Source organism: Bos mutus, chromosome X (assembly GCF_027580195.1).
Source record: "Bos mutus isolate GX-2022 chromosome X, NWIPB_WYAK_1.1, whole genome shotgun sequence".
Classification (NCBI taxonomy): Eukaryota; Metazoa; Chordata; class Mammalia; order Artiodactyla; family Bovidae; genus Bos; species Bos mutus.
In genome coordinates this window covers 69153658-69179502 of record NC_091646.1, presented here as the reverse complement: position 1 = coordinate 69179502, position 25845 = coordinate 69153658, and the positions used below count along the sequence as shown (strand labels likewise).

Below are 25845 nucleotides of genomic sequence, written 5' to 3'. Positions count from 1 at the left end.
CAATATCATTTTGGGTATTTTGAAAGCACAGAATCCAGTGCTTCTAACAAAACATAAATAAGCATATTGACCCATTTAGGGTCATAACTTCACATCTTTGCTGAGGAGCTTATTGTATAATAGGTCTCACCTATGATGCTAAGTGAAGAAAAAGAGAAAATGAACATTCTCTTTGGAAGGACATACTGAATTAGCTCAACTTGGAACACAGTAAGCATCCAGAACCAAAAATTCAAGTTTTTCAGGTAGAAATGTCCAACAGACAATTATAAACTCATCAATGGCCAAGGATAAACAATGAACCTAGAAATGTAGGATCTCTGCACAAAAGTGATTAAAACCATAACAGAGAGTGTAAATTCTTGCAGAGAGGGAGAGCTGAGAGTACACCTACATTTTAAGAGACAGGTGAAGGAAGACAGTCCAGGGAAGGAGACTGACAAGGAACAAAGAGAAGAGTTGTGATGAGAGAGAAGATACCACCATAGATGAGACAGTGGTTGATGACAGGTGCTGGAGAGAGATCAAACAAAGTGACTGATCACTGAAAAGAAGACATTAGGTTAGGTAATTAGGGGATCACTCTTAGTCAGGGGCTTCTCTGATGGCTCAATGGTAGAGAATCTGCCTGCCATTGGAGGAAACTAAGAGACATGGGTTTGATCCCTGGGTCGGGAAGATTCCCTGGAGAAGGGCATGGCAACCCACTCCAGTTTTCTTGTCTGGGCAATCCCATGGACAGAGGGGTCTGGCAGGCTACAGTCCAGTGGGTCGCAAAGGGTGGGACACAACTGAGCAACTAAACAGCTTAGTGTCCTAAGGCATGTGTGCTAAGTCGCTTCAGTCACTTCCACCTCTTTGCAACCCTATGAACTGTAGGCCACCAGGCTTCCCTGTCCACGGGGTTTCCCAGGCAAGAATACTGGAGTGGGTTGCCATGCCCTCCTCCAGGGTATCTTCCAAACCCAGGGATTGAACCGGAGTCTCTTAGTCTCCTCCACTGGCAGGCAGGTTCTTTACCACTAGTGCCACCTTTGAAGCCCCTAAGTGTCCAGGGGCACCCCCGGGAAGCCCCTAAGTGTCCTAAGGCAGGACTAGCAAATATTGGCTACATAAGACTACATCCCTCCAGCCCCCATCCTGCCTACCAGGTATTCCTATGGATTACATGACAAACTGGTTTGGGCACATTTTCCTGCTGAACCTAGATATAACCTCAGAATCCTTCTCAACACAGTACCCCAAGCAGCTACTGTCAGTCAATCAGAGTTGCCAACAAGCTAAAATCTCTTTGCCATCCTTCTAGAAAACTGTTCAATGGAGGTATGGGGAAGAAGTGCGTTGAAGTGTCTGAGAAATGAAGAGGTCAAGATGGTGAAGAAAAAAGATCTTAAGAAGTTTAGCAGTGAAGGAACAGAGAGGGCAGTTGCTTGGAGTAGGGTAAAGGTCGAGCCAAGGCAGCATTTACAATCCTCCAGTAGAATCCATTTCCTTACAGTCATCTTAGTACTTGGCCAACAGTAAGCCAGGTAAATCAATATCCCTATACTCTCCCTTCTTCCATCCCACCCTTGGCTGAAGGAAAAATTGATGTAAAAAAGCTTCATGTGTAGGCTTGTTTCCAAAATATTCATTTGATTAACAGAGACATATGGTATAACCAGAGTTGGCCCTGCATATATTTATGAAGAAAGAATTCTCTCTAATAGTGGAACTTCGAGGATCAACTGTAATGTGGGAAAGGTATTAGTCTTGGCCACGGCCCTTCCCCCAAACCCCTGGAAACCACACCCTGAAGTGTCCTTGGCCTGCAGGGAGATCCCCTAGGGAAGTGGCAGCCACCCTGCCTTTGTTTCCTCTGCCACCTCCTCTGTACCTCTTTCCCTTCCTTGACAATTTAGCCCACACACACATTTTTATCTCCTCTCCTTTCTGTCGCTTCTGTCCCCTTGCCTCTTTCCTACCACTTCCAAGTTCTCGTTCTCTTCTCATCTCTTCCATTTTTCTTAGTCTCATTCATATGCATCCTCTTCTTCTTGATCTGTCTACCCTCTTTCTAGCTTCAGAGTTTTGGACTACAGGGTAAGGTCTTCACAAGTTCACCCTCATTCAGTCTGAATGGACATTAGTAAAGAAATTCTGTTTTGCTACTGTCCATTATATGTAGAATTCCTGTTTCTTTGTACAGTTGGTAAAGCACAGTAAATAGTAATATCTAGCATTTAATGATAACAAACATTTACTGAGCACCTACTCTGCTCCAGGCACTGTTCTATGTACTTTCAGTTCAGTTCAGCACTCAGCCATGTCCGACTCTTTGTGACCCCATGGACTGCAGCACGCCAGCCTTCCCTGTCCATCACCAACTCCCTCAGCTTGCTCAAACTCATGTCATAGAGTCGGTGATGCCATCCAACCATCTCATCCTCTGTCGTCCCTTTCTCCTCCTGCCTTCAATCTTTCCCAGCATCAGGGGCTTTTCCAATGAGTCAGTTCTATGTGCTTTACATGGACTAACTTACTGTCACAACAGCTCTCAGGTACATTCTGTTATCCCCATTTTACAAAGAAAACCGGGGAACAGAGCAATTAAGTAACTTGCCTAAGGTCACACAGCTAGTAAATGTTGGAGAAGAGATTTAGAGCTTGTCCCCTATGATTCCAGAAATCATTCTTTAACTACTGTGCTTTTTGCTTCATGGTGTAATGGAAAACCCACTTGACTGAAAGTCTGAAGCCATGGGTTCAAGTTCACATCTCTTACTTTAACACTGTGATCTTGGACAAGTCATCTCAGTTGTCCAGCGCCCCACACGTGTGAGGACATTTTACTGTACTCTAGCCAATACCACACAGTTAGGCTTGGATTTAGTCCTCTGCCCTCCCTGTAATCATCTTTCTCTCTATTTAGATTTTCATCCCCTTGAGAGCAGTCACCAGACCTTATTCTTTTTTTATACTCAACCTCCCCTCCAAGAACCTAGAATAATTCTCAGTACCTAATAGAACATGTGTGCACGCATGCACACACACACACACACACACACACACACACACACTACTGTGGGTTAACTAACATAGGAATGTTAATGAATACACAGTACACTAAAGGGCTATATACGTGTGTATGTTCGTGAAGCCTAAGTACTTTAGCTAATGGAATAATACTATTTAATACTTGGCATATTCTTTGTTTAAATATAATCAGTGCTCACATAAGCTAACAGTTCCCAGGTTTACCTGATTATTTTGCTTAACAAAATTTTTTATACCAATAGTTAAAATACCATTAAAACTTCTTGATAATAAAACTATTTCAATGCCTTACTCATTCATTCACTTATTCATTCAAACAGTTCTTGGTACTGGTGTATGAGCCTCACCATGAAGCAGTTCTTAAGTAGAGACCTTGTTCAAGTTGTGAGATGAACTCCACAGGTGGGATACCGATGTAGTCTAGATGGGGCACTGGTTTTCCATCCTCATGCAGACTCCACATATCATATCTTGTCTCTAGGAGCACACATCTCCCTGACCCCTCAGTTGTGCTCTGTACACTCCTAATTCCCCATTCCCCTGCCTACAAGCAATTGCCTTTGACATGCTGCTTCCTGCCAGTTCAGTCCAACAACTAATGGGGTTATTATTTTTGTTTGTGTTGTAAAGCCATGGCAATAAAATTTACTCCCAATAATACCACTGCAATTTTGTGTTCTTAAAATGTACCATAAATGATATATATATAATAACTGAATTTCCTGTAAACAGAAACTTTTTTCTGGGGAAAAGAGAGCTTTTTTTTGTTTCTATCATGGTTGGGGCCAGGTTCTTTGATGGAGTAATTGGTGACATAGGAAAATTTGAGAAGTGTCTTACAAGACCATGTTACAGTTCAAAGTGATGATGCTCTATCATTCTGGTTGTGATGAGTTCTTTTCCCAGGGTAAGTAAGGATAAGAAATGCTCTTCCTGGTCAGGGCCAACATCACAATCACCAGCACAAATTCCCCAGCTGATGAAAGAGCAAAGCCTCAGTGGTCTATAAAGAGAGATTAGCATCAACCATGGGCTTACCCTGATAGGATCAAGCCTAATTTATAGGAAAAGGTAAACCTTGAGTTAGCAACAAAATTTTTGAGAGCTTTTTGTAGTATTATAAAAAGGGGGCTGGCTTTTTTATTTTTTTTTTATTTTTTTTTGGCTTTTTTATATTAACTAGGAGAGATAGATGCTAGTTTAGTCATAAGAGTCACATTGCTGGCGTGGCCAATGTATTCCTTTAGGCATCTTCCTTGTGCTGAAATTCATCCCTAAGGCTCTAAGAGATTTTACCTTACCATTCTCTTTCTTCTTCTCTGGTTGCTCTTTTTCTGCCTAGTTACTGGCTCTTTTTGTCCCCTTACTGCCTTAGTGCTTAGCCATGACCTCACTTCCACACACCATCATCACATCTCCAGCTGCCTGCTGGACATAGTGACCCGTACATCCTACTGTCATCTCAAGCCCACCAAACCCAAGCCCATCCACTTCCCTGAGCCAGGCTAGCTCTGCCTGCCACTTTATCCCAGATCTTCAGGGGTACTGATTCTCCCACTTGCCCAGACTCAAAATCTAGGAGTCAACTTTGACTTCTCCCCTGCTCTTTCCTCCACAACCAGTCAATTACCAAAGTCCTCAGAAGTCTACCTTCACAATGTCTCTTCTATCCTCCCTGTCACCACAGCAATAACTCTTTCTCAAGCCCTTGCTATCTCCCTGTTGAACTATGGCAGTGACCTCCACACTGGTCACCCACCCCTTCATATACTACTCCTGGGTATCCTAAGGCACAGCTCCAGTCCTGATATACCTGTCACACCAAGTCCTGTCTCTCAACCTCGGGTTGAAGGCTTCCCATGCTCTCTCTCCTTCTACAGCTTTAGCCAACTCCCCAGACTTGCCCTGCTTCCACTAACTAACCCTCCACCCAATCCCATCCCTGCCTATTTGCAATCACCCCATCCTTCAAGACTCTGATTCTCCCTACTGGACTTGAATGTCTTCAGAATCCTAAACACATTTTATTTCATTCCTTCAACAAACAGGAATTGAGTTCCAATTATTTTCCAGGCCCTATGCTAAGAGCTGTAGGTAATATAAATATGAATATAACAGTACTCTTCCCTTGTGGCGCTCTGACTAAGGAGCTGGAAAGATGGATATAAATAACTCAAAATCCCTGTCAGGATGTCTCTGACTCCCATCATATGGGTGCTTCCCCTCAGCCTACAAATATACTTAAGACCCTCCCATCTTAAAATACCTCCCTCCTCCAGTCCCACCCCTGTAGCAAACTCCTAAAAAATGAGAATGTGTGTATTCTTACCCATCACTGTTATCCCCAGTTCTTCCCACCAGCTCTTCAGCGCCCTCCAGTCAGGCCTTGTCCACCCCTCCACTGACTTTGCTGCAGTGAAGATCTCCTTCCCAGAGACAAATCAGAAGGCCACCCTCCTTTTAGTCACCTCTCCACATCTCAAATTGTCACCAGAACTGTTTCCTCTCCCTGTCCACTTCTGAAGTGTTAGCTGTTTTCCATGATTCTTTCCTTGCCTTTCTTCTCTTACTCTGTAGTAAGCCTCCCCTTTCAGCCAAGACAATTCCTTGGCAGTTCTCATCCAATTCCTTTATGTCATTGGTAACTCCCAAATCTATACACATATCCTATATCTTAGGCCTAACCTCTTGCCTAAATTCCAGACACTAAATCATCATTATTCTGACCCTCATCGTGCCCCCCTATGAGCCCCCCTCACACCTATACACCCCACCATGAACCCTTGTCCTCTGCCTGTATTCCTCAACCCATTACGATAATTCCTACACAGTGGGAAATCCTTGACTTTCTCTTTTTCCTTACTTCACATATCCAACTTGTTGTTTAGTCCTATTTATGTTATAAAAGATAACATAGAGAGTTTTCAATCCCTCTGTTTTCCCACAACTGTTCCGGCTCAGGCCCTGTTACCACTCATCTTGGCTCTAGCACCAAACTGCTCACTGGTCTCCCTACTTGCATTCCTCCCCTCAAATTCCATTCCATTCTCTACACTGTAGCCATTGAGTCCTCTAAAGTGCACAGCTTATCTGTTCATCCTCTCATTTCCAAGCTCCCTCCGGTTTCCATTCACTTATGCCACAAATAGTTATTTGCTACCTCCTAGGCATAAGCACTGTTTGGGGAACTGGTATGACAGTGGAAAGCAAAACAGTGTTCTGCCCTTGTTGACCTTCTAGTCTGGGATCAGACCAAATGCCTTAGAGTGGGGAGCAGGCAGTATCTACCATAAAACTCATCCTGCCCCCACAGTCTCGTGTCCTCATTGTCCTTATACCCTACTCTCAAGCCCCATCATATTAATTTCAGTGCCTATAATGTGCTATTCCATTCCACACTCCCTGCCCCTGCCCAGGCTCTCCTGGAAATGCCTCCCTCCCACCCACCAGGCCCCTTTTACAGATCCCCTGACACAGTCACTTCCTCTGGAGTAGTTTAGAAGGGCTTCCCTGGTAGCTCAAATGGTCAAGAATCTGCCTGCAATACAAGGAACCCAGCTTCAATCCCTGGGTCAGAAGATCCCCTAGAGAAGGGAATGGCTACCTACTTCAGTATTCTTGCCTGGAGAATTCCATGAACAAAGGAGCCTGGTGACTTTCAGTCCATGGGGTTGCAAAGAGTCAGACATGACTGAGTGACTAACACATGGGTAGTGCTGATCTCTAGAATGACCTGGATTCAAATCTCACACTGCACATGATAGCTGTGTGACCTCTTCAAATTATCTGACAACTCTGTGCTTGAGATCCTCATAGGTTTGAGAATTGTCAGTCCATAAAAAGTGTGGAGACGCTTTAAGTGCCTGACACATAAGAAGCCTTTAACCAATATTAACTATTACTGATGGGATTAACATATACACTCTGCTGCTGCTGCTAAGTCGCTTCAGTCGTGTCCAACTCTGTGTGACCCCATAGACGGCAGCCCACCAGGCTCCCCTGTCCCTGGGATTCTCCAGGCAAGAACACTGGAGTGGGTTGCCATTTCCTTCTCCAATGCATGAAAGTGAAAAGTCAAAGTGAAGTCGCTCAGTCGTGTCTGACTCCTAGCGACCCCATGGACTGCAGCCTACCAGGCCCCTCCGTCCATGGGATTTTCCAGGCAAGAGTACTGGAGTGGGGTGCCATTGCCTTCTCTGATATACACGCTACTGTATATAAAATAGATAACCAACAAGGATCTACTGTATAGAACAGGAAACTATACTCAATATCTTATAATAATCTATAGGGGAAAGAATCTGAAATATATATATATATATTTATATTATAAATCAAATATATACTTCAATTTTTTAAAGACAAAAATATTAACTGTTATTACTTATATCTTTAGTATTATTGTTATACCTCTCATCACACTGTTCTATAATATCCCTTCCTACTAAACATATCTTACTATCTTTGCACCCAGTGACTAACCTAGTGAGGCACATAGTAGATATGTAATAAATGTTGAAGGAAGGATAAAAGGACTGACTGTTCCAGGTTTGTGGTTTGGTTTCCTGTGACCACATAGGATTATGAAGGAATAACAACAACCTAAGGCTTCTTCTGAATATCTTCTTGACCAGGTATCTAAGTGTATGTTATTTGCATTGTATAAGCAAGAGCTGGAGGGAAGTGAGCGAGAAAGGCACTTTGAGCTGGGCTGAACTGAACAGACTAAACTATTTCCTTTTTTTAATTCATTGACTCTTGGGTCAAGAAGAAACTGACTTCCCTCAAGTACCATTCCCTTCCACTCCCATCCTTCAGCCCCACCTCATCCTTTCCATTTGTCTCCTTCCCACTACCATGTTCCCCTCAAACATGCATAAATGAACCCCAGAAAGCAAAAGGAGCACTGAGGGAAAGGGGGAAGGAGTGGGAGAAGGTTAGCACCTCCCTCCTTCCTTTGCTGAGATCAAAGCCTGCGTTTGCACTTGCTGGCCGGCTGGCCTCTTTCATGCCCTACTCCACCTGTCTGGGAATGGCATTGCCACTTGCCCATTTCCTTTTCTCTTCAACACTGGAGGGCAGTTTCAGGGTGGGGCCTTGAACTATTTCTAGTGCAGGCCAAATCCCTCCATCCCAACATCTTGGCTTTGTGTGATCAGATTTCCTTTCCACCTCGCCAGTAACAAGTGGCGGGAGCAGAAGGCAGGAAACTGTGAAAGAAGTCAGTTTCTCTACTGGCCCTTGGTGGAGCTCATGGTTTAAGTAAGTGGGAAGCTACTGGGGCTTCTGGGCTTTTGTCTGGCAGGAGGAACAAGTTCTTCTTTCTGCATCTGGGGGTGGGGAAGGTCCCAGTGCTTGGCCTAACATCCCCCGGGGTCCAGGTGAGGCGCCAGTTAGGCAATGGCTTCTTGCCCCAAGAGAAGAGAATTCACATGTACTGACATCCTACCATGTGCTGGGCTGGCCTCTGTGGTCGGCCCTTTAATGTATATTATCTCTGTGATTCCTAACAACCCAGTTGGGTCAGCATTTATCATTCTTCGGGTAGCAATGAGAAAAGAAGCTTGCCTGAGGCACACAGCTCAATCCAAGTATGAAAAATCCAGCTCTGCCTGACTCTATGGCCAGGGCTCTTGCCGCCTCATCATGCTGCCTTGAGAGCTGAGAAAACTGTTCATGCCATAAATTGGCTCTTTGCATTATTCCACAGAATTAACTGAACAGCCAGATAAACCTTTTGTGAATTAACGTAATTCAGCATAATTTTAAAGTAAAGGTTGAAGGAGAACCTTGAGTTCAACTCTACAGGCTCTACAAAGAGAATATGACATAAGTTTCTGCCTTTGCAGAGTTCACGGTCCCATAGAAAAGAGTTAACGAGTACAAAACTAAAAACATAATATAACACAAAAACAGAAATACCACGAAAGAGCCAGAGAGGGAAAGAGTGCACCACCTTTGCCTTAGATACAGCCTCTGCCTTCCTCGTGCCTGTCTCTTCCCTCAGCTCCAAGCAGAGCTGCTCAAGGCTGCCATGTGGAACTGGATCACAGAGCAGGGACTTTCTTATATCATCTGTGTTCCCTAGCCTAAGAATAGTGTAATAAGTAATACCTAGGAATAATATTTGATTGGCAAAGGTGGGGAGATGTTTAGGAACCCAGGCTTACCTGCAGCCAGATTTCTTCAGCAAAGAATGGGTTATTTATGGGTTAGTTAAAGCCAGATGCTTAGCCAGCCAGGACAAGAGCCTCAATCCCAGTCAAGCTGAGCTCCATCACGTGGCAGTCAGCTCTGGCCCCAGCTGACCGTCTTGCCACCATGTGCTCACAGCCCAAGAGGGGGCTAAAGCTGGAGAGCGGCCTGAGCATGCAGCAGGTCTTCACAATGAGGACATGTTGTTCCAGACACTCAGCGCAAAACAGATAGCTCACGACATGCCTTACTGACAGAGGATCAGCAATGTTATCTTTATAGATGGAGTCAGAACATTCCCTCCTCCTATACCTCAGCGAGGCCCCTTGCCTCTGATTTTTATAGCATTTGATGCCAGGAGTTTGGGTGTCTCAGAGTGACTTCTTCATTGGACCTGCCTTTCTTCTATTGCTCACTCTAAACCCATCTTTCCCTGCCCATGAAATGAATGTACTACTTGACAGCCTCTGGAGTAGGAGAGGCCACTTAAGGAGAGAGGGCTACACCTGTTTGAAGCCTTCTCTTCAAGAGCCAAGCCCATGAGGTTCTCAGGTTTGGACTAAGGGGCCCTCCTTGGCTAAAAATACAAACCTCTCAGGTTTCTTTGATCAGAATGGGGGAGTTAGTTTCTGTAAAGACCATCTCTACACAAGGCATCTTCTATCTCCAGAACTTGGGACTTCAGACATCAGCAAGTAATAACTTCAGCAGGAAGGAACTAGACTCCTCTTCTTTTTAGATCAGTCCAATAAAAGAAAAAGCATTATAATCATTGGCACAGTCTTGGTCATTTTTCTTTTAATTAGATATGAGGAGTCTTCTGTCATGGATGAGCAAAAGTCATCTTCCCATCAAATTACTCCCATAGATTCCACAAAGATGCTGTTAGAATCCCTAGAGATTATTCCACAACCTCTCCCATGGTACCAGATATACATCCAGACTCTTAACAAGGATAATTTGATGGCAATGGCAATCACCTTGGATTATTTTTAAAAGGCTCTTTGAATGACATCAAATTCATGACACATGCCAAGATCCCTTGTTTTCATGCCCTCTGTACCATTTTTTCCAGGGAATTTGAATTTCCCTGGCTTACTTCTGCCTAACAATATCACTATTGAAAGCACATAATGTTAAGGACCATATGCTCTCTCTCCAGAAAGTGTGTACAAATACTATTTCTGTTTAGTTTTTAACAGAAATAGTAGCTTTGCATATTTCCCATTCAAAAACTTCTCCCAATTGAATGATTCCCTCTGTCATGGGGTGTTTTTCCCCAAGCGGTCCCTAATAGAGAAGCTGAATCAGATATTGTGACTTACCAAAGGTCACAAGGAATCATCTAGTGAGCTAGAAATAGAAACCAAAAACCTTTATCTTGATTCCCTGAATTTAAAAACAAACTCTACTACAGAAAAAATAGAAAAACTAGGCTCATTTGACATTCCTGTTGCAGGGAATTCAAGGCAACCAAAACTAACAGGCCTTGGTCTGTGAGGACCAAGGAGGTGACTAAGACAGGTGCTGCCTGCCTTTAAGGAGCTGATAACCCAGTATAGGGAGATCAGGTCACCGTTGAAAAATCTCTACACACTGAAGAGCACCTAGAGGACCCCAAAGGAGGGCTTGTCCATCTTCACAGCCCCTACAGCAGCCAGCACAGTGACCTGTGTGTGATATGCAGGCAAGCACTGTCTATTTGTTGAACAAGGGCCATAAGAGATGTATCAACAGAATGCTCTGGGGCTTGTGTAGAATGAGGGACAGCTTTGTGAAGGAGATGACATTTGAGCTGTGCCTGGAAGGTTGGAGAGGTTTTTCACAGGCAGCAGGGGATGGGGGAGGGACTTTGCAGGCCTCAGGAAAAAACAAGGGCAAAGATCCTCAAGGGGCTGAGGGACCAAGCATGGTCTCATTTGGGAGAGCCCAGAGCCGGCCAGTGTGGCTAGAGAAGAGGGAGTGAGTGAGCTGAGGCTAGAGAGAAAAGTTGAGATGTGAGCAGAGAGGACCTTGAACACCAAGCCAAAGAAAGAATTTTGCAGTGGACTGTCACAGGAGATTTGAACAAGGGGACTAGTTTCCTGCTGCACCCTCCTGCCCTGCCCATCTGGGCCTTCCCTGCCTTGTTGGTAGCAGTGGGTTGTTGTTGTTGTTCTGACTGTCTGTGGTTTTTTGGTTTGGAGGTTTTCTGTGGTTTAGTTTGTTTTTTGGCCTTTCCGTTTTCCTTACAGTTTTTCACAGCATATGGTCCTGATTATGTGCTGGAAATCACGCCAAGCTGCCGGCCAGACCGCAATGAGCCCCACCGAGTCCAGCAAATCCTCAACTACATCAAAGGTGAGCACCACCCTTCAAATCCAGCTCTCCTCATTCCACCCAGCTTGTGGTGACCCATCAGTGGGGGCTTCCCCAAATACCATTTGTCATTTGGTGGCTAGACTACACTGACTCAAAAGGGAAACCTCTTCTTGGCCTAAGAGCTTGTAGTTGGAATTCTGCACTGGTCACTCTGGTTGGGATTGTCATTTGGCCAACTAATGTCACCTTCAGGGAGACAAAAGTTTCAGCTTTAAGCACCTCCAGTGGAAAGCCAGTTCTAAAGTGTGCCCTGGAACTCTCTTTGAAAAGGGCAACAGTAAAACCCTCTCTAAGATAAGAGAAGGTCAAGTCAATTCAGACTTGGGGTTGGACATGGGGGCAGGAGGGCTCGCAGGCATTCTGTTCCGATGTGGTTCATTGGTCCAATAGAGCTTTGAGTGACTGTGAGCCCACAGTGAGTAGTCAAAGATTTTGAAGCCCTGGGAGTGGGTTCCCCAGTCTCACTTAGAGCACTGGAGATGTGGCTGCTTCCCTATTCTTCCTTTCCCTAAGGTTGGCCTCCAATTATTCTGGCCTCTGGACAGAGGGAAAATGGCAGTCATCAGGTTATTGCCCACTTGATCACACTGTCCACTAGCTGTTTGGGAATACTGTTGGTAGAAACTCCCCTCCCAACCCCAACTGCTGTTTCACAACTAAACTCACTTCATCTACCATTTTTTTAAAGTTGTTTTGGTACCCACATTCCTATTTAATTGAATTTGTGTGTACGTGTGCATATTTTGGGGGGTCCTAATTATTTGCAGAGTTAGAAGGCCAAAGGTATCACATTGCCCATAATGGAGAGTGAAATTCCTGTGTTTATTCAACTAACAACCAAGATAGCACCAGTTCTCTTAACTTTGATTCCCTCATTGGAATAGACTCCAGCACAAAAGAGAGGCCCGTTCTGTGTCAGAGTTAGTGTGAGGGAACACGTTGTCCTGGGGAATCGTTGCTGAAAGTGATATTAAGGCCCTGTCGTCTAGTACAGCCCAGTCTGTGACAACAACCTAGTCCATAGCCACTGACTCCACATCCCAGGCTCCTTTGATGAGAGAAAGATTTCTAAGCTCATGAGTCATAAACTCATAAGGTTGTGCTCACAGCAGTGCTTATCAGCTCTCTCAGGTATCACACAGCCCTCAGCCTTTCCCTGATCCTGTAGTTTCAAGGCACCTCCCTCTGGTCTCTCAATGGCTACCAACTTCAAAAGTCTTCACTTCCTAACCAAATCCTCCTCCCTCCTTGAACCTTTAAGGCCTTTAGAATCCTTCTTTTCCTGGCCTTTCTCTAACCTTTCTTACTACACCGCAGACTTGATTAACACATGTTCCCACCCTTGTTTCCTCCTGTCCCTCTCAGATCCTGGACCAAATTCTCATACCCTCTTTCCCTTCACCTTGCCATTTTCCCCTCATCCAGACTCTAAATCCTGGTAGAGCAGAGACAAACAATAGAAATAGAAACTAAACAAGGCTCTGCAGCCACTTGCTCACACCTACATATGTGCAGATATCTTTATGCCCTCATGCTTTCCTGCACACATACCCAGACACATATCTCCAGAGAGTGCTGACCTCATGCTATTGAGAAATGGAAATGAAAAGCAAGAGAAGACATAAGGAAGGTAATTCAAAGGGAAGAGAATTAGGAAAGATAAGAAACCCAAAAGAATACATTTTTTAAAAAATACTTATATAAAAATGAGATAAAAGATTAGTTTGAGGATTGGTTAAAAAATAATAATAACAGAAAATTTTAGAGGATATGCAAGTTACATGGAAGTCAAGATTTTTTTTAAAAATATCCTAACAGGTTAAAGCAATATTCCAGTTGCAATACCATGAAATTAATGTATAGACCAGGAATTGGGTCTTCAAAAGCAACTGGACACAAGCAAGATAGGAAGACATGGCTTCACAGGATTTTGTCTGCAAGAGTTAGGGATTTTAGTCAGTGTGAGTCACCATGGCAAGGTAGCCTCCAGAGATGTTAATGCAGTATTGACCTTACTTTAAAAGATCTTGAGACAAATAGGAACATATGTTTCAGGAGGTCAGGATGGGGAGAGGATTGGAGCCCAGGCTCCAAGAGGTCTGGTTGGAGGAAGATCTGGGTTTTTGGAGAGTAGAAGACTCAGGGGTATGTTGTCCCATATCTCTGAGAGGCTGTCACAGAGCAGAGGGTATAGACAGAGTCTATGTGGTCACAGGGCACAGAGCTAGGACCCATGGGTAGGTATTATTAAAAGGCAGATTAAGCAGATTTTCATTCAAGGTAAAGAATTTTATAATGATTACAGCTGTCCAAAGTGGAACAGACTGCCCAGAAAGGAATGAGGTCTCTATTACTGGAGACCTACAAATAGAGACAAGACAGTCAATTGGCTGTCATATTGTAGATGGAGACCTACATTTGGAGGTAGGTTATTATACTAGGCTATCGTTAAGGTTCCTTCCAGTCCTAAGATTCTAGGATGCTGTACATTAATTATGTGAAAATACAAAAACAATAAAAAGAAGATGAGAATGCAGGGGTTGGTTGATGAGTCATAGTTGGGGGGGTTGTGGGGGAGGTAATACTGTGTATAGGAAAGAACTGATGAGGAGAAGAAAAGAAACTAAGTGGCTAAGAGTGGGTGGGGAGGAGCCAGGGAGGGCAGACAGCAAGTAGAATGGCTATAGATTACTAGGAATCTTCAGATTTTTCCATTTAGCCATCCCTTTCATATTGACAAAGTCTTGTGTTCTAGCCATGCAAATGAGCAGAGCATATAAATCCAGAACTGAAAAGAAATGCAGTTAAACCTACAAGAAATGAGGTTAGAAAGAAGTCCAAATGTTAAAAATGGCCAGGCTAACCTGCTGTACTGAGACCATGCCCCTCCAGCCTGGTGACATGCTGCCATCAGATAGTGCGTTGCCATGACAATGGTCAGTGTGGAAAGGCTGCTGAATTTTCTGCATTCTGAAAGATTTTCCTGAACCTGAGTAAAAGACTATCATCTGTTCTTCAATATAAGACCTCAGTGAGGCTGGCCATTTCTTCCAGTGTCTCTCCCTCTCCCCCTCTACACCTCCCCCTATTAAAAACAAAGGTGGTGGGACAGAGCCAAAGATTATTTGGGGAAGTGGATGGCAATGAGGGAGTGGATGGACTACATTCCACTCTATGGAAAGGAGTTTCACCAGCATATCTGGTTGAATTTAGCCTTTGAGCTTGGGTTTTCTCTCTTTCTCACCACATCCCTTAGAAGCACAAAAAAATGGGATTTTTTTAACCTATTGGAGAGTAAACCTGAGGAGGTTCATCTTATAGTGATAAATTCCATATGCTACAGGATGACTGGCAAATTTGGACCTCACTTTATCCTGTCTTTACTCCCTATTAGACTTTCTGAGAGAGGAAAAAAAGACAAAAATAAAACCATGGAGAGTCTATTCAAGCTGTTAGGTTTATACAGAGAAAAATTATGTGTTGTTCCCACAAATCGTTCTTCTCATGTCAATGAATCTTGAAGATTTGTGTGATTGTTCACAAGGAAGTATAGGTTAGAATGTGGATCATTCAACCTAGATCATGACCACTACTGTAAAATCACCCTTGAACCATCTTCATGTGCTCAAACTTGTTTGCCTTTCCTCTCTGGTTGACTCCAGAGGAGTTAGCTCACAGAGAACCTTCCAGAGTTGAAACACTGCTGATGTGATCAATCCCCAGAGGCAGCTACCTCCTTGAGCCTGCCTAGCTCTGCATGGGGAAACAGGGGTAGAGGTTTTCTAATCCCTGGTCCTGATGACATTTAAATCAAGTAAAAGTCCCTAGGGGGCCAAAAGTTTCATGTTGCAGTCCAGGCCAGACCTGGTGGGGGAGGGGCAGGAAAGGGTGAGTTGTGCATGTGTGAGAATGTGTTGGAGTTGTAACTGGAGGTTTCTACATTTGCTCTGAGTTCCCAGACTCTATGTTTGCCAGAGATAGAAAAGGAAACAAATGGGACCAGGAAGTAAGGAGGAGGAGAGAAGGAGATAGGATAAAAGAGGGAAGAGCAGGTCTTACGCACATCTGCCCTTTCTGACCCTTAGTGAAGGAGACTTAGTATGGCAGCCTCTATGGTGCAGGGTTGGGGAGATGGACCAGCAAACTGATGTGGGTGTTGGGAGAGACACCACAGGAGAAATAATAAGAATAATAGCTACTATTTATCTTACAGATGAGGAAACTGAGGCTCAGAGAGGATAAATTACTTGGCCAAGGTCACCTTTATTCATTCAGCAAGTAATTACTAAGCACCTACTCTGTGCTACACTGTGTTAATAGGTAGTGGAGCAAACACTTGAACCCAGGGCTGTACGAATTGAGGCTTTGGAGTCGGGTTTGTCATTTCCAGTGTCCTTCCTCTCTTTGTAGTGTTGCCCTATCAAGCCTACTTGTCATCTACTTTTTCCAGTCACCCCTGGTAAGCCCCTTCCACCTGGTACTACATACCTGACTCCTTCTGTGTGGTTGATCCAAAGCACCTGAAATCTGATTTCTCTCTGGAAATGGGAGGAACTCGTCTACAAGCAGCATTTGAAATTCTTGTCCCTGATGTAGGCCTTTTAGCCTTGCCCCCCTCTCCACTATACTGTAACTGAACCTTCCAGCTCTATTTTGTGCCGAGTAGAGAAGTAAAAGAGAAGGACAGGTTGAAGAAGCCAGTCCACCTGACTCCTACTGTCTGAATTGTGCTGTGATCACCAATCCCAGTCTATTTACAGTTCCACAGCCCCAAGCCAAGACCCTTTGCACATCTACAGGTAATATTCTCAGGAGAACCACTGTGCTTAGTGTAAGCAGCACCTCCTCTGGCAGCCTGATGTCTGGGATTGACATTCTTCTAAGGACTAGCAATTGGGGGCATCAGGTCTGGGCATGTCCAAGACCTGCTGGAGTCCCCAACTTGAAGCAGTGCTCCTGCCTGGTGGGACTCCACACCATGAAAACTCAGCTTATTTCCACACCTTCTCTTGCCCCCTGAGAAGCCATGAGGATAAATTGCAAGGCAGGGCCAGACCCAAGACAGACTGACCATTTGCTTCAGGGCTTCTTGGAAGGACTTTGGAGCAGGATTTTGGAGCCTAATATGAGCCAATTTGCATGACTTCAGGTGAGGATCTCTGTGATGTTCATCCCTTATCTCACCTTGCCATCCTCTGTCCTTTTTCTTTATCCCTCTCCAGCTCCCTATGGTCTCTTCTAGGAGCCTCGCTTGCTTCACTAAATGGTGTAAGAATTGGAAAGCTTGGTTATTGTTGTTGTTGTTATTGTCATTGTTAAACAGAAAAAGTTGTCAATATGTCATACTGAAAATTTTAGAAATTCTAAAATGAAAATGAAGGCTATTCCCCAAAGTTCCAGTAATTTCAACAGCAGCTTTTAACAAACCATAAAAACCCTTGACAGGTTACTTTTGAAGACTTGAAATACCTACCTAAATCCAGGAGGTGGCAACTCCTATTATTGAAAGCCTACTGTGCATCACCATGCTGTATTCTTTACATATGTGATCTCATTTTTTTCTCCCTGTTACCTTATGAGGTAGGAAACTGGTGCCTGCAGAGGTAATATAATAAGCCCACGGTCACATAACAAGTAAGTGATGACATCAGGATTTGAAGCTAGGCCTGGTGCCTCTCCTCTCCTTGGCACTATTGCTGGGTCAAGTCTAGTCATCATCCCATGTCTGCTCTTTCCAATCACCCCTTCCCACCTTGCAATGTCTCCCAAAGTGAGGTTCTGAACCAGATTGATTTTAAGAAGTATCACTGTGTCTCCACATTAAAGCCCAGATAAATCAATCAATCAATATTTTTTGGAACTCCCCATGTGCTTAGTGTCATGAGACATATAAGAGAAGTTTAAGACATGAATCCTGCCTCTGAAACACAGCTGAGAAGTTGAGATGAGGAGCCAAAACTAACCCCCTTAGACAGGTCAGGACATAATAAGGGCTGGTGCAAGACAGAAGAAGAGAAGTAAAACTTTAGGGAGAGTACTTTCATAAGGTTGGGGTGTTTTGAATAGATAGAAGAGGGAAGTGTTCATAAGCAGGGGAAACTTGGATAGGTGGGGGCCAGGGAGAGATGGCAGGTTTACTTGAATTTCATACTAAATTGTACATACCAATACAGTAAAGTAGGAGCCATTCTAGGTTCTGAAACTAAGATACGACATGATGCAGTGATATTTGGATGGATCATGGTGGTATTTCAAGGGTGAGCCTTCAAAGACCTGGACCAGAACACTGGTGGTAGGATACTCCCTATCCTATTCCTCCTGGATGACTGAGAGCTGTTAGGAAGAGAGTATCAATAGCATTTGGAGGTATATCATTTATAGGGGATCAAGGAGAAAGGAAGAAGTAAAGATGACTCTGAGGTTTCCAGCCTTGATACCAACTGGGATGGGGAGCCATTGGGAGTAGGGGATAGTTTTACAGAAATATATACTTGATGTGTTCTTTTTCAATACATTGAATTTGAGATATGATACAATGTTAGTATAACTACATGGAATAATTTGTTGCAGCCAATTAAAAAGAAATTTTTAAAGCTAATTTGATGACAAGAGAATAATTTGCTCATGGTAACAATCTTAAGTGAAAAAACAGGGTGTGAAATGATTTAATACCATATAGTCTCAACTTTGCAAATATACATAATGTCTGTGTGAGTGAATGTATGGATATGCATAGCAAAACGCTAGAGGGAAATATACCAAAAATTATAACAGTAGTTATCTTTGATGGTAGAATTGAAATTATGGGTAATTTTTTACTTGTTCTTTATTCTTTTTCTGTTATTTTTCAAAATTCCTATATGAACATGTCTTGCTTTTATAGTCAGAAAAGAGAAATACATGTTGGAGCTTTTTAAGAAAAAGACAATAATCTTTATCAGACCTTATGTCCCAATTTTTAGTTTACAAAATCTGGTCACTGTAGCTGCAAATAAGGGACTGGAAATGGACTATTTTACAAGTCTGAAGTACTGACTCCTTTCTTAGGTACCTCTAGTAATTCTAGGGTGCTTCCTTTTGTCTTGAAAAGCATGTCATGATGTAAAACCTCTTCAATCTAGTAGAAGGGCAGAAAATCCAGATAGCTCCCTAGGACCACCACCTTTTCAAAAATTCTCATTCTCAAGGCAACTGTCTCTTTCTTTTGGGGTTTTCTCTTCTGTGCCATTGATCTATGTGTCTATTCATGTCTTGATTACTGCAGCTATATAATAAATCTTAAAATCAGGTAGAGTGATTCCTCTTCCTTTTCAAACTTGTTTTAGCTATACTAGTTTCTTTGCCTTTCCATATAAGCTTTAGAATAACTTTTTCTATATCTTAAAAAAAAACACCTTGATGAGATTTTGTTAGGAGTTGTGTTAAATCTGTATATCAATTTGGAGAGAATTCCAATCCATGAACATGGTATATTTCTCGATTTATCGAGATCTTCTCTTATTTCCTTCCATCAGCATTTTGTCATTTTCAGCATACACATCCTTAGCAGGTTTTATAAAAGTTTTTCTTTTATTGAGTTATGTTTTTCATTTTGGTTTCCATGTGTTTGTTGCTAGTATACAGAAATATATTTTTTGTATATTGTGCTTATATCCTGTGACACTTCTAAACTCATTTATAATTTCTAGATGTTATCTTGTAGACTCCGTAGGATTTTCTACATAGATCACCATCTGCAAATAGAGACAGTTTTCTTTCTGTCTGTCTGATCTATATGCCTTTTATTTCCTCTTCTTGCCTTATTACACTGGCTAAGACTTCGAGTATTATGTTGGATAAGAGTGGTGAGAACAGATATCCTTACCTTGTTCTAGAACTTAGAGGGAAAACATTCACTTTTACCAATACGTATGATGTCAGCTGTAGGTTTTGTTGATTTCCCTTAAAAGTTGAGAGAGTACCCCTCTATATTCCTAGTTTCATGAGAATTTATGTCATGAATGGATGTTGAATTTTATTTCATGTTTTTGCTGTATCAGTTGATAGTAATACTGCCATATATGTAATTTTTCTTTTTAGCCTTTTAACATGGTAGGTTACATTGATTGATTATCAAATATTGAACTAGCTTTATATACCTGGGATAAATCCCACTTGTTCATGGTGTAATATATAGTATATTATATATTAGATTAGATGAAATCTGATTATATATATATTAGATTAGATTAGATATGTTATATATTGTATATGTGCTAAGTCGCTTCAGTCATGTCCAACTCTGCAACCCTTATGGACTGTGGGGTTGCAGTCCATAGGAGCCGTCCAGGCTCCTCTGTCCATGGGATTCTCCAGGCAAGAATACTGGAGTGGGTTACCATGCCCTCCTCCAGGGGATCTTCCCTACCCAGGTATTGAACCCTCATCTTTTACATCTCCTGCATTGACAGGTGGGTTCATTATCAATAGTGACACCTGGGAAGCCCATATTATATGTTGTGATTAATTGTGTTAGTCACTCAGTCATGTGTGACTCTGTGACACCATGGACTGTAGCCTGCCAGTCTCCTCTGTCCATAGAATTCCTCAGGCAAGAATACTGGAGTGAGTAGCCATTCCCTTCTGCAGGAGATCTTAGCGACCTGGGGATCAAACCTGGGTGTCCCACATTGCAGGCAGATTCTTTACCATCTGAGCCACTAGGGAAGTCCATATAGGACTAGTATTGCCCTGATACTGAAAACAAATGATGGCATCACAAGAAAACTACAGGCTAATATCCTTCATGAAATGTAAAGCCTTCAATAAAATACTAACAAATAGAATTCTTAGTTTTTAATTCCTAGAAATAAATATATATATTTTTTTGTATATTATATTTATTACTTTTTGTTTTGTTTTGTTTAGTAGTTAAGTCATGTTTGACTCTTTTACAAACCCAAGGACCATAGCTCACCAGGTTCCCCTGTCTATGGGATTTCCCAGGCAAGAATAGTAGAGTGGGTTGCCATTTGTTTCCCCAAGGGATCCTCCTGACACAGGGATCAAACCCACATCTCCTGCATTTTACAGGCAGATTCTTTACCACTGAGCCACCACCAGGGAAGGGCTTCCCTCATAGCTCAGTTGGTAAAGAATCTGCCTGCAATGCAGGCAACCTGAGTTTGATTCCTGGGTCAGGAAGATCTCTGGAGAAGGAGGAGAAAATACCCACCCCAATATTTTCACCTGGAAAATCCCATGGACAGAGGAGCCTGGCAGGCTACAGTCCATGGGATCCCAAAAGTCAACACGACTTAGTGACTAAACCACCACCATCAGGGAAGCCCTATATCTTATATATATTAGCAAGGATATGTGTGTGTGTGTGTGTATATATATATATATATATATATATATATATATATATATATATGACCTATGTATATTATATAATGTATATACAATATATATATTATATAAAATATATATAATATATGTATATTTCAATTCAGTTCAGTCACTCAGTCATGTCCGACTCTTTGTGACTCCACAGACTGCAGCATGCCAGGCTTCCCTGTCCATCACCAACTCCCGGAGCTCACTCAAACTCATGTCCATAGAGTCGGTGATGCCATCCAACCATTTCATCCTCTGTCGTCCCCTTCTCCTCCCACCTTCAGTCTTTCCCAGCATCAGGGTTTTTTCCAATGAGTCAATTCTCATCAGATGGCCAAAGTATTGGAGTTTCAGCTTCAGTATCAGTCCTTCCCAAAATATTCAGGAATGGTTGGATCTCCTTGCCATTGAAGAGACTCTCAAGAGTCTTCTCCAACACCACAGCTCAAAAGCATCAAGTCTTTGGCACTCAGTTTTCTTTATAGTCCAACTCTCACATCCATACATGACCACTGGAAAAACCATAGCTTTGACTAGACAAACCTTTGTTGACAAAGTAATGAATGTCTCTGCTTTTTAATACGCTGTCTAGGTTAGTCATAACTTTTCTTCCAAGGAGCAAGCATCTTTAAATTTCATGGCTGCAGTCACCATCTGCAGTGATTTTGGAGCCCCCCAAAATAAAGTCTCTCACTCTTTCCATTGTTTCCCCATCTATTTGCAATGAAGTATTGAGACCGGATGCCATGATCTTAGTTTTCTGAATGCTGAGTTTTAAGCCACCTTTTTCAGTCCCCTCTTGCAATTTCATCAAGAGGCTCTTTAGTTCTTCTTCACTTTCTGCCATAAGGGTGGTGTCATCTGTATGTCTGAGGTTATTGATATTTCTTCTGGCAATCTTGATTCCAGCTTGTGCTTCTTCCAGTCCAGCGTTTCTCATGATGTACTCTGCATATAAGTTAAATAAGCAGGGTGACAATACACAGCCTTGATGTACTCCTTTCCTGATTTAGAACAAGTCTGTTTTTCCATGTCCAGTTTTAACTGTTGCTTCTTGACATGCATACAGATTTCTCAAGAGGCAGGTCAGGTAATCCAGTATTCCCATCTCTTAAAGAATTTCCCACAGTTTGTTGTGATCCACACAGTCAAAGGCTTTGGCATAGTCAATAAAGCAGAAATACATCTTTTTACGGAACTATCGTGCTTTTTTGATGATCCAACAGATGCTGGAAATTTGATCTCTGGTTCCTCTGCCTTTTCTAAATCCAGCTTGAACATCTGGAAGTTCATGGTTCACATACTGTTGAAGACTGGCTTGGAGAATTTTGAGCATTATTTTGCTACCATGTGAGATGAGTGCAATTGTGCAGTAGTTTGAGCATGCTTTGGCATTGCCTTTCTTTGGGATTGGAATGAAAACTGACCTTTTCCAGTCCTGTGGCCACTGCTGAGTTTTCCAAATTTGCTGGCATATTGAGTGCAGCACTTTCACAGCATCATCTTTTAGGATTTGAAATAGCTCAACTGGAATTCCATCACCTCTACTAGCTTGTTCGTAGTGATGCTTCCTAAGACCCACTTGACTTCACATTCCAGGATGTCTGGCTCTAGGTGAGTGATCACACCATCTTGGTTATCTGGGTCATTAAGATCTTTTTTGTATAGTTCTTCTATGTATTCTTGCCAACTCTTCTTAATATCTTCTGCTTCTGTTAGGTCCATACTGTTTCTGTCCTTTATTGTGCCCATCTTTGCATGAAATGTTCCCTTGGTATCTCTAATTTTCTTGAAAAGATCTCTAGTCTTTCCTATTCTATTATTTTCCTCTATTTCTTTGCATTGATCATGGAGGAAGGCTTTCTTATCTCTCCTTGCTATTTTGTGGAACTCTGCATTCAGATGGGTATATCTTTCGTTTTCTTCTTTGCCTTTTGCATCTTTTCTTTTCTCAGCTATTTGTAAGGCCTCCTCAGACAACCATTTTGCCTTTTTGCCTTTCTTTTTCTTGGAGATGGTCTTAATCACTGCCTCCTGAACAATGTCACAAACTTTAGTCCATAGTTCTTCAGGTACTCTGTCTATCAAATCTAATCCCTGGAATCTATTTGTCACTTCTACTGTATAAAAATAAAGGATTTGATTTATGTCGTACCTGGATGGTGTAGTGGTTTTCCCTACTTTCTTCAATTTAAGTCTGAATTTTGCAATAAGGAGTTCATGATCTGAGCCACAGTCAGCTCTAAGTCTTGTTTTTGTTGACTGTAGAGAGCTTCTCCATCTTTGGCTGCAAAGAATATAATCAATCTGACTTCGGTATTGACCATCTGGTGATGTCCATGCATGGAGTCTTCTCTTGTGTTGTTGGAAGAGGGTGTTGCTATGACCAGGGTGTTCTCTTGGCAAAACTCTTGTTATCCTTTGACCTGCTTCATTTTGTATTTCAAGGCCAAATTTGCCTGTTATTCCAGGTATCTCTTGACATCCTACTTTTGCATTCTAGTCCCCTATGATGAAAAGGATATCTTTCTTGGGTGTTAATTCTAGAAGGTCTTATAGGTCTTCATAGAACCATTCAACTTAAGATTCTTCAGCATTACTGGTTGGGGCATAGGCTTGGATTATTGTGATATTGAATTGTTTGCCTTGGAAATGAACAGAGATCATTCTGTCATTTTTGAGATTGCATCCAAGTACTGCATTTCCGACTCTTTTGTTGACTATGAGGGGTACTCCATTTCCCTAAGGGATTCTTGCCCACAGTAGTAGATATAATGGTCATCTGAGTTAAATTCACCCATTCCAGTCCATTTAATTCGCTGATTCCTAAAATGTCGATGTTCACTCTTGCCATCTGCCAATTTGCCAACTGTTTGACCACTGCCAATTTGCCTTGATTTATGGACCTAACATTCCAGATTCCTATGCAGTATTGCTCTTTACAGCATCGGACTTTACTTCCATCACCAGTTCCATCCACAACTGGGTGTTATTTCTGCTTTGGCTCTATCTCTTCATTCTTTATGGAGTTATTTCTCCACTTATCTCCGTAGCATAAATCGGCACCTACCGACCTGGGGAGTTCACATTTCAGTGTCATATCCTTTTGCCTTTTCATACTGTTCATGGGGTTCTCAAAGCAAGAATACTGAAGTGGTTTGCCATTCCCTTCTCCAGTGGACCACATTTTGTCAGAACTCTCCACCATGACCTGTCCGTCTTGGGTGGCCATACATGGCATGGCTCATAGTTTCATTGAGTTAGACAAGGCTGTAGTCCATGTGATCAGATTGGTTAGTTTTCTGTGACTGTGGTTTTCCTTTTGTCTTCCCTTTGATGGAGAAGGATAAGAGGCTCATGGAAGCTTCCTGATGGCAGAGACTGACTGAGGGGGAAACTGGGTCTTGTTCTGATGGGTGGGACCATGCTTCAGTTCAGTCGTTCAGTCGTGTCTGACTCTTTGTGACCCCATGAATTGCAGCACGCCAGGCCTCCCTGTCCATCACCAACTCCCGGAGTTCACTCTAACTCACGTCCATCGAGGCGGTGATGCCATCCAGCCATCTCATCCTCTGTCATCCCCTTTTCCTCCTGCCCCCAATCCCTCCCAGCATCAGAGTCTTTTCCAATGAGTCAACTCTTCACATCAGGTGGCCAAAGTACTGGAGTTTCAGCTTTAGCATCATTCCTTCCAAAGAATACCCAGGACTGATCTCCTTTAGGATGGACTGGTTGGATCTCCTTACAGTTCAAGAGACTCTCAAGAGTCTTCTCCAACACCACAGTTCAAAAGCATCAATTCTTCAGTGCTGAGCTTTCTTCACAGTCCAACTCTCACATCCATACATGACCACTGGAAAAACCATAGCCTTGACTAGACAGACCTTTGTTGGCAATGTAATGTCTCTGCCTTTGAAGATGCTGTCTAGGTTGGTCATAACTTTCCTTCCAAGGAGTAAGCGTCTTTTAATTTCATGACTGCACTCACCATCTGCAGTGATTTTGGAGCCCAGAAAAATAAAGTCTGACACTGTTTCCACTGTTTCCCCATTTGTTTCCCATGAAGTGATGGGACCACATGCCATGATCTTAGTTTTCTGAATATTGAGCTTTAAGCCAACTTTTTCACTCTCCTCTTTCACTTTCATCAAGAGGCTTTTTAGTTCCTCATCACTTTCTGCCATAAGGGTGGTGTCATCTGCATATCTGAGGTTATTGATATTTCTCCCAGCAATCTTGATTCCAGCTTGTGCTTCTTCCAGCCCAGTTTCTCATGATGCTTAGTAAATCTTTAATCCAATTTTCTGTTGATGGGTGGAGCTGTGTTCCCTCCCTGTTGTTTGACCTGAGGCCAAACTATGGTGGAAGTAATCAAGATAATGTGGACCTCCTTCAAAAGATCCCATTCATGCACTGCTGCACTCAGTGCCCCCAACCCTGCAGCAGGCTACTGCCAACCCACGCCTCTGTGAGAGACTTCTGGACACTCTCGTGCAAGTCTGGCTCAGTCTCTTGTGGGGTCACTGCTCCTTTTTCCTGGGTCCTGGTGCACACAAGCTTTTGTTTGTCCCCTCCGAGAGTCTGTTTCTGCACCCAGAGCCCCTGCCCCTGCAGCAGTCCACTGGTGACCCACACCTCTGCAGGAGACACTCAACACAGTTCTGGCTCAGTCTCTGTGGGAACTCTGGGTCCTGGTGTGCACAAGGTTTGATTGAGCCCTTCGAGTGTCTTTGGTGCGTATGGGGTTTGATTCTAAATGTGATTTCACCTCTCCTACTATCTTTCTGGGGCTTCTCCTTTGCCCTTGGATGTGGGGTATCTTTTTTTGGTGGGATCCAACATTTTCCTGTTGATGGCTGTTCAGCAGCAAGTTGT

At 42.9% G+C, this 25845-nt stretch overlaps 1 protein-coding gene across 2 annotated transcripts in view; it reads left to right on the top strand.

Moving 5' to 3' along the window:
- HDAC8 (histone deacetylase 8) overlaps positions 1 to 25845 on the top strand; it is a 239614-nt gene that overhangs the window by 196887 nt on the left and 16882 nt on the right. Inside the window, exon 10 of one of the 2 annotated variants that reach the window (XM_070365982.1) lies at positions 11466 to 11571. The exons of the other annotated variant lie outside the window; for it this stretch is intronic. Coding sequence (XP_070222083.1) covers positions 11466 to 11571 — 106 coding nt within the window. The remainder of the gene's footprint in view (positions 1 to 11465; positions 11572 to 25845) is intronic. 2 annotated transcript variants of the gene reach the window in all.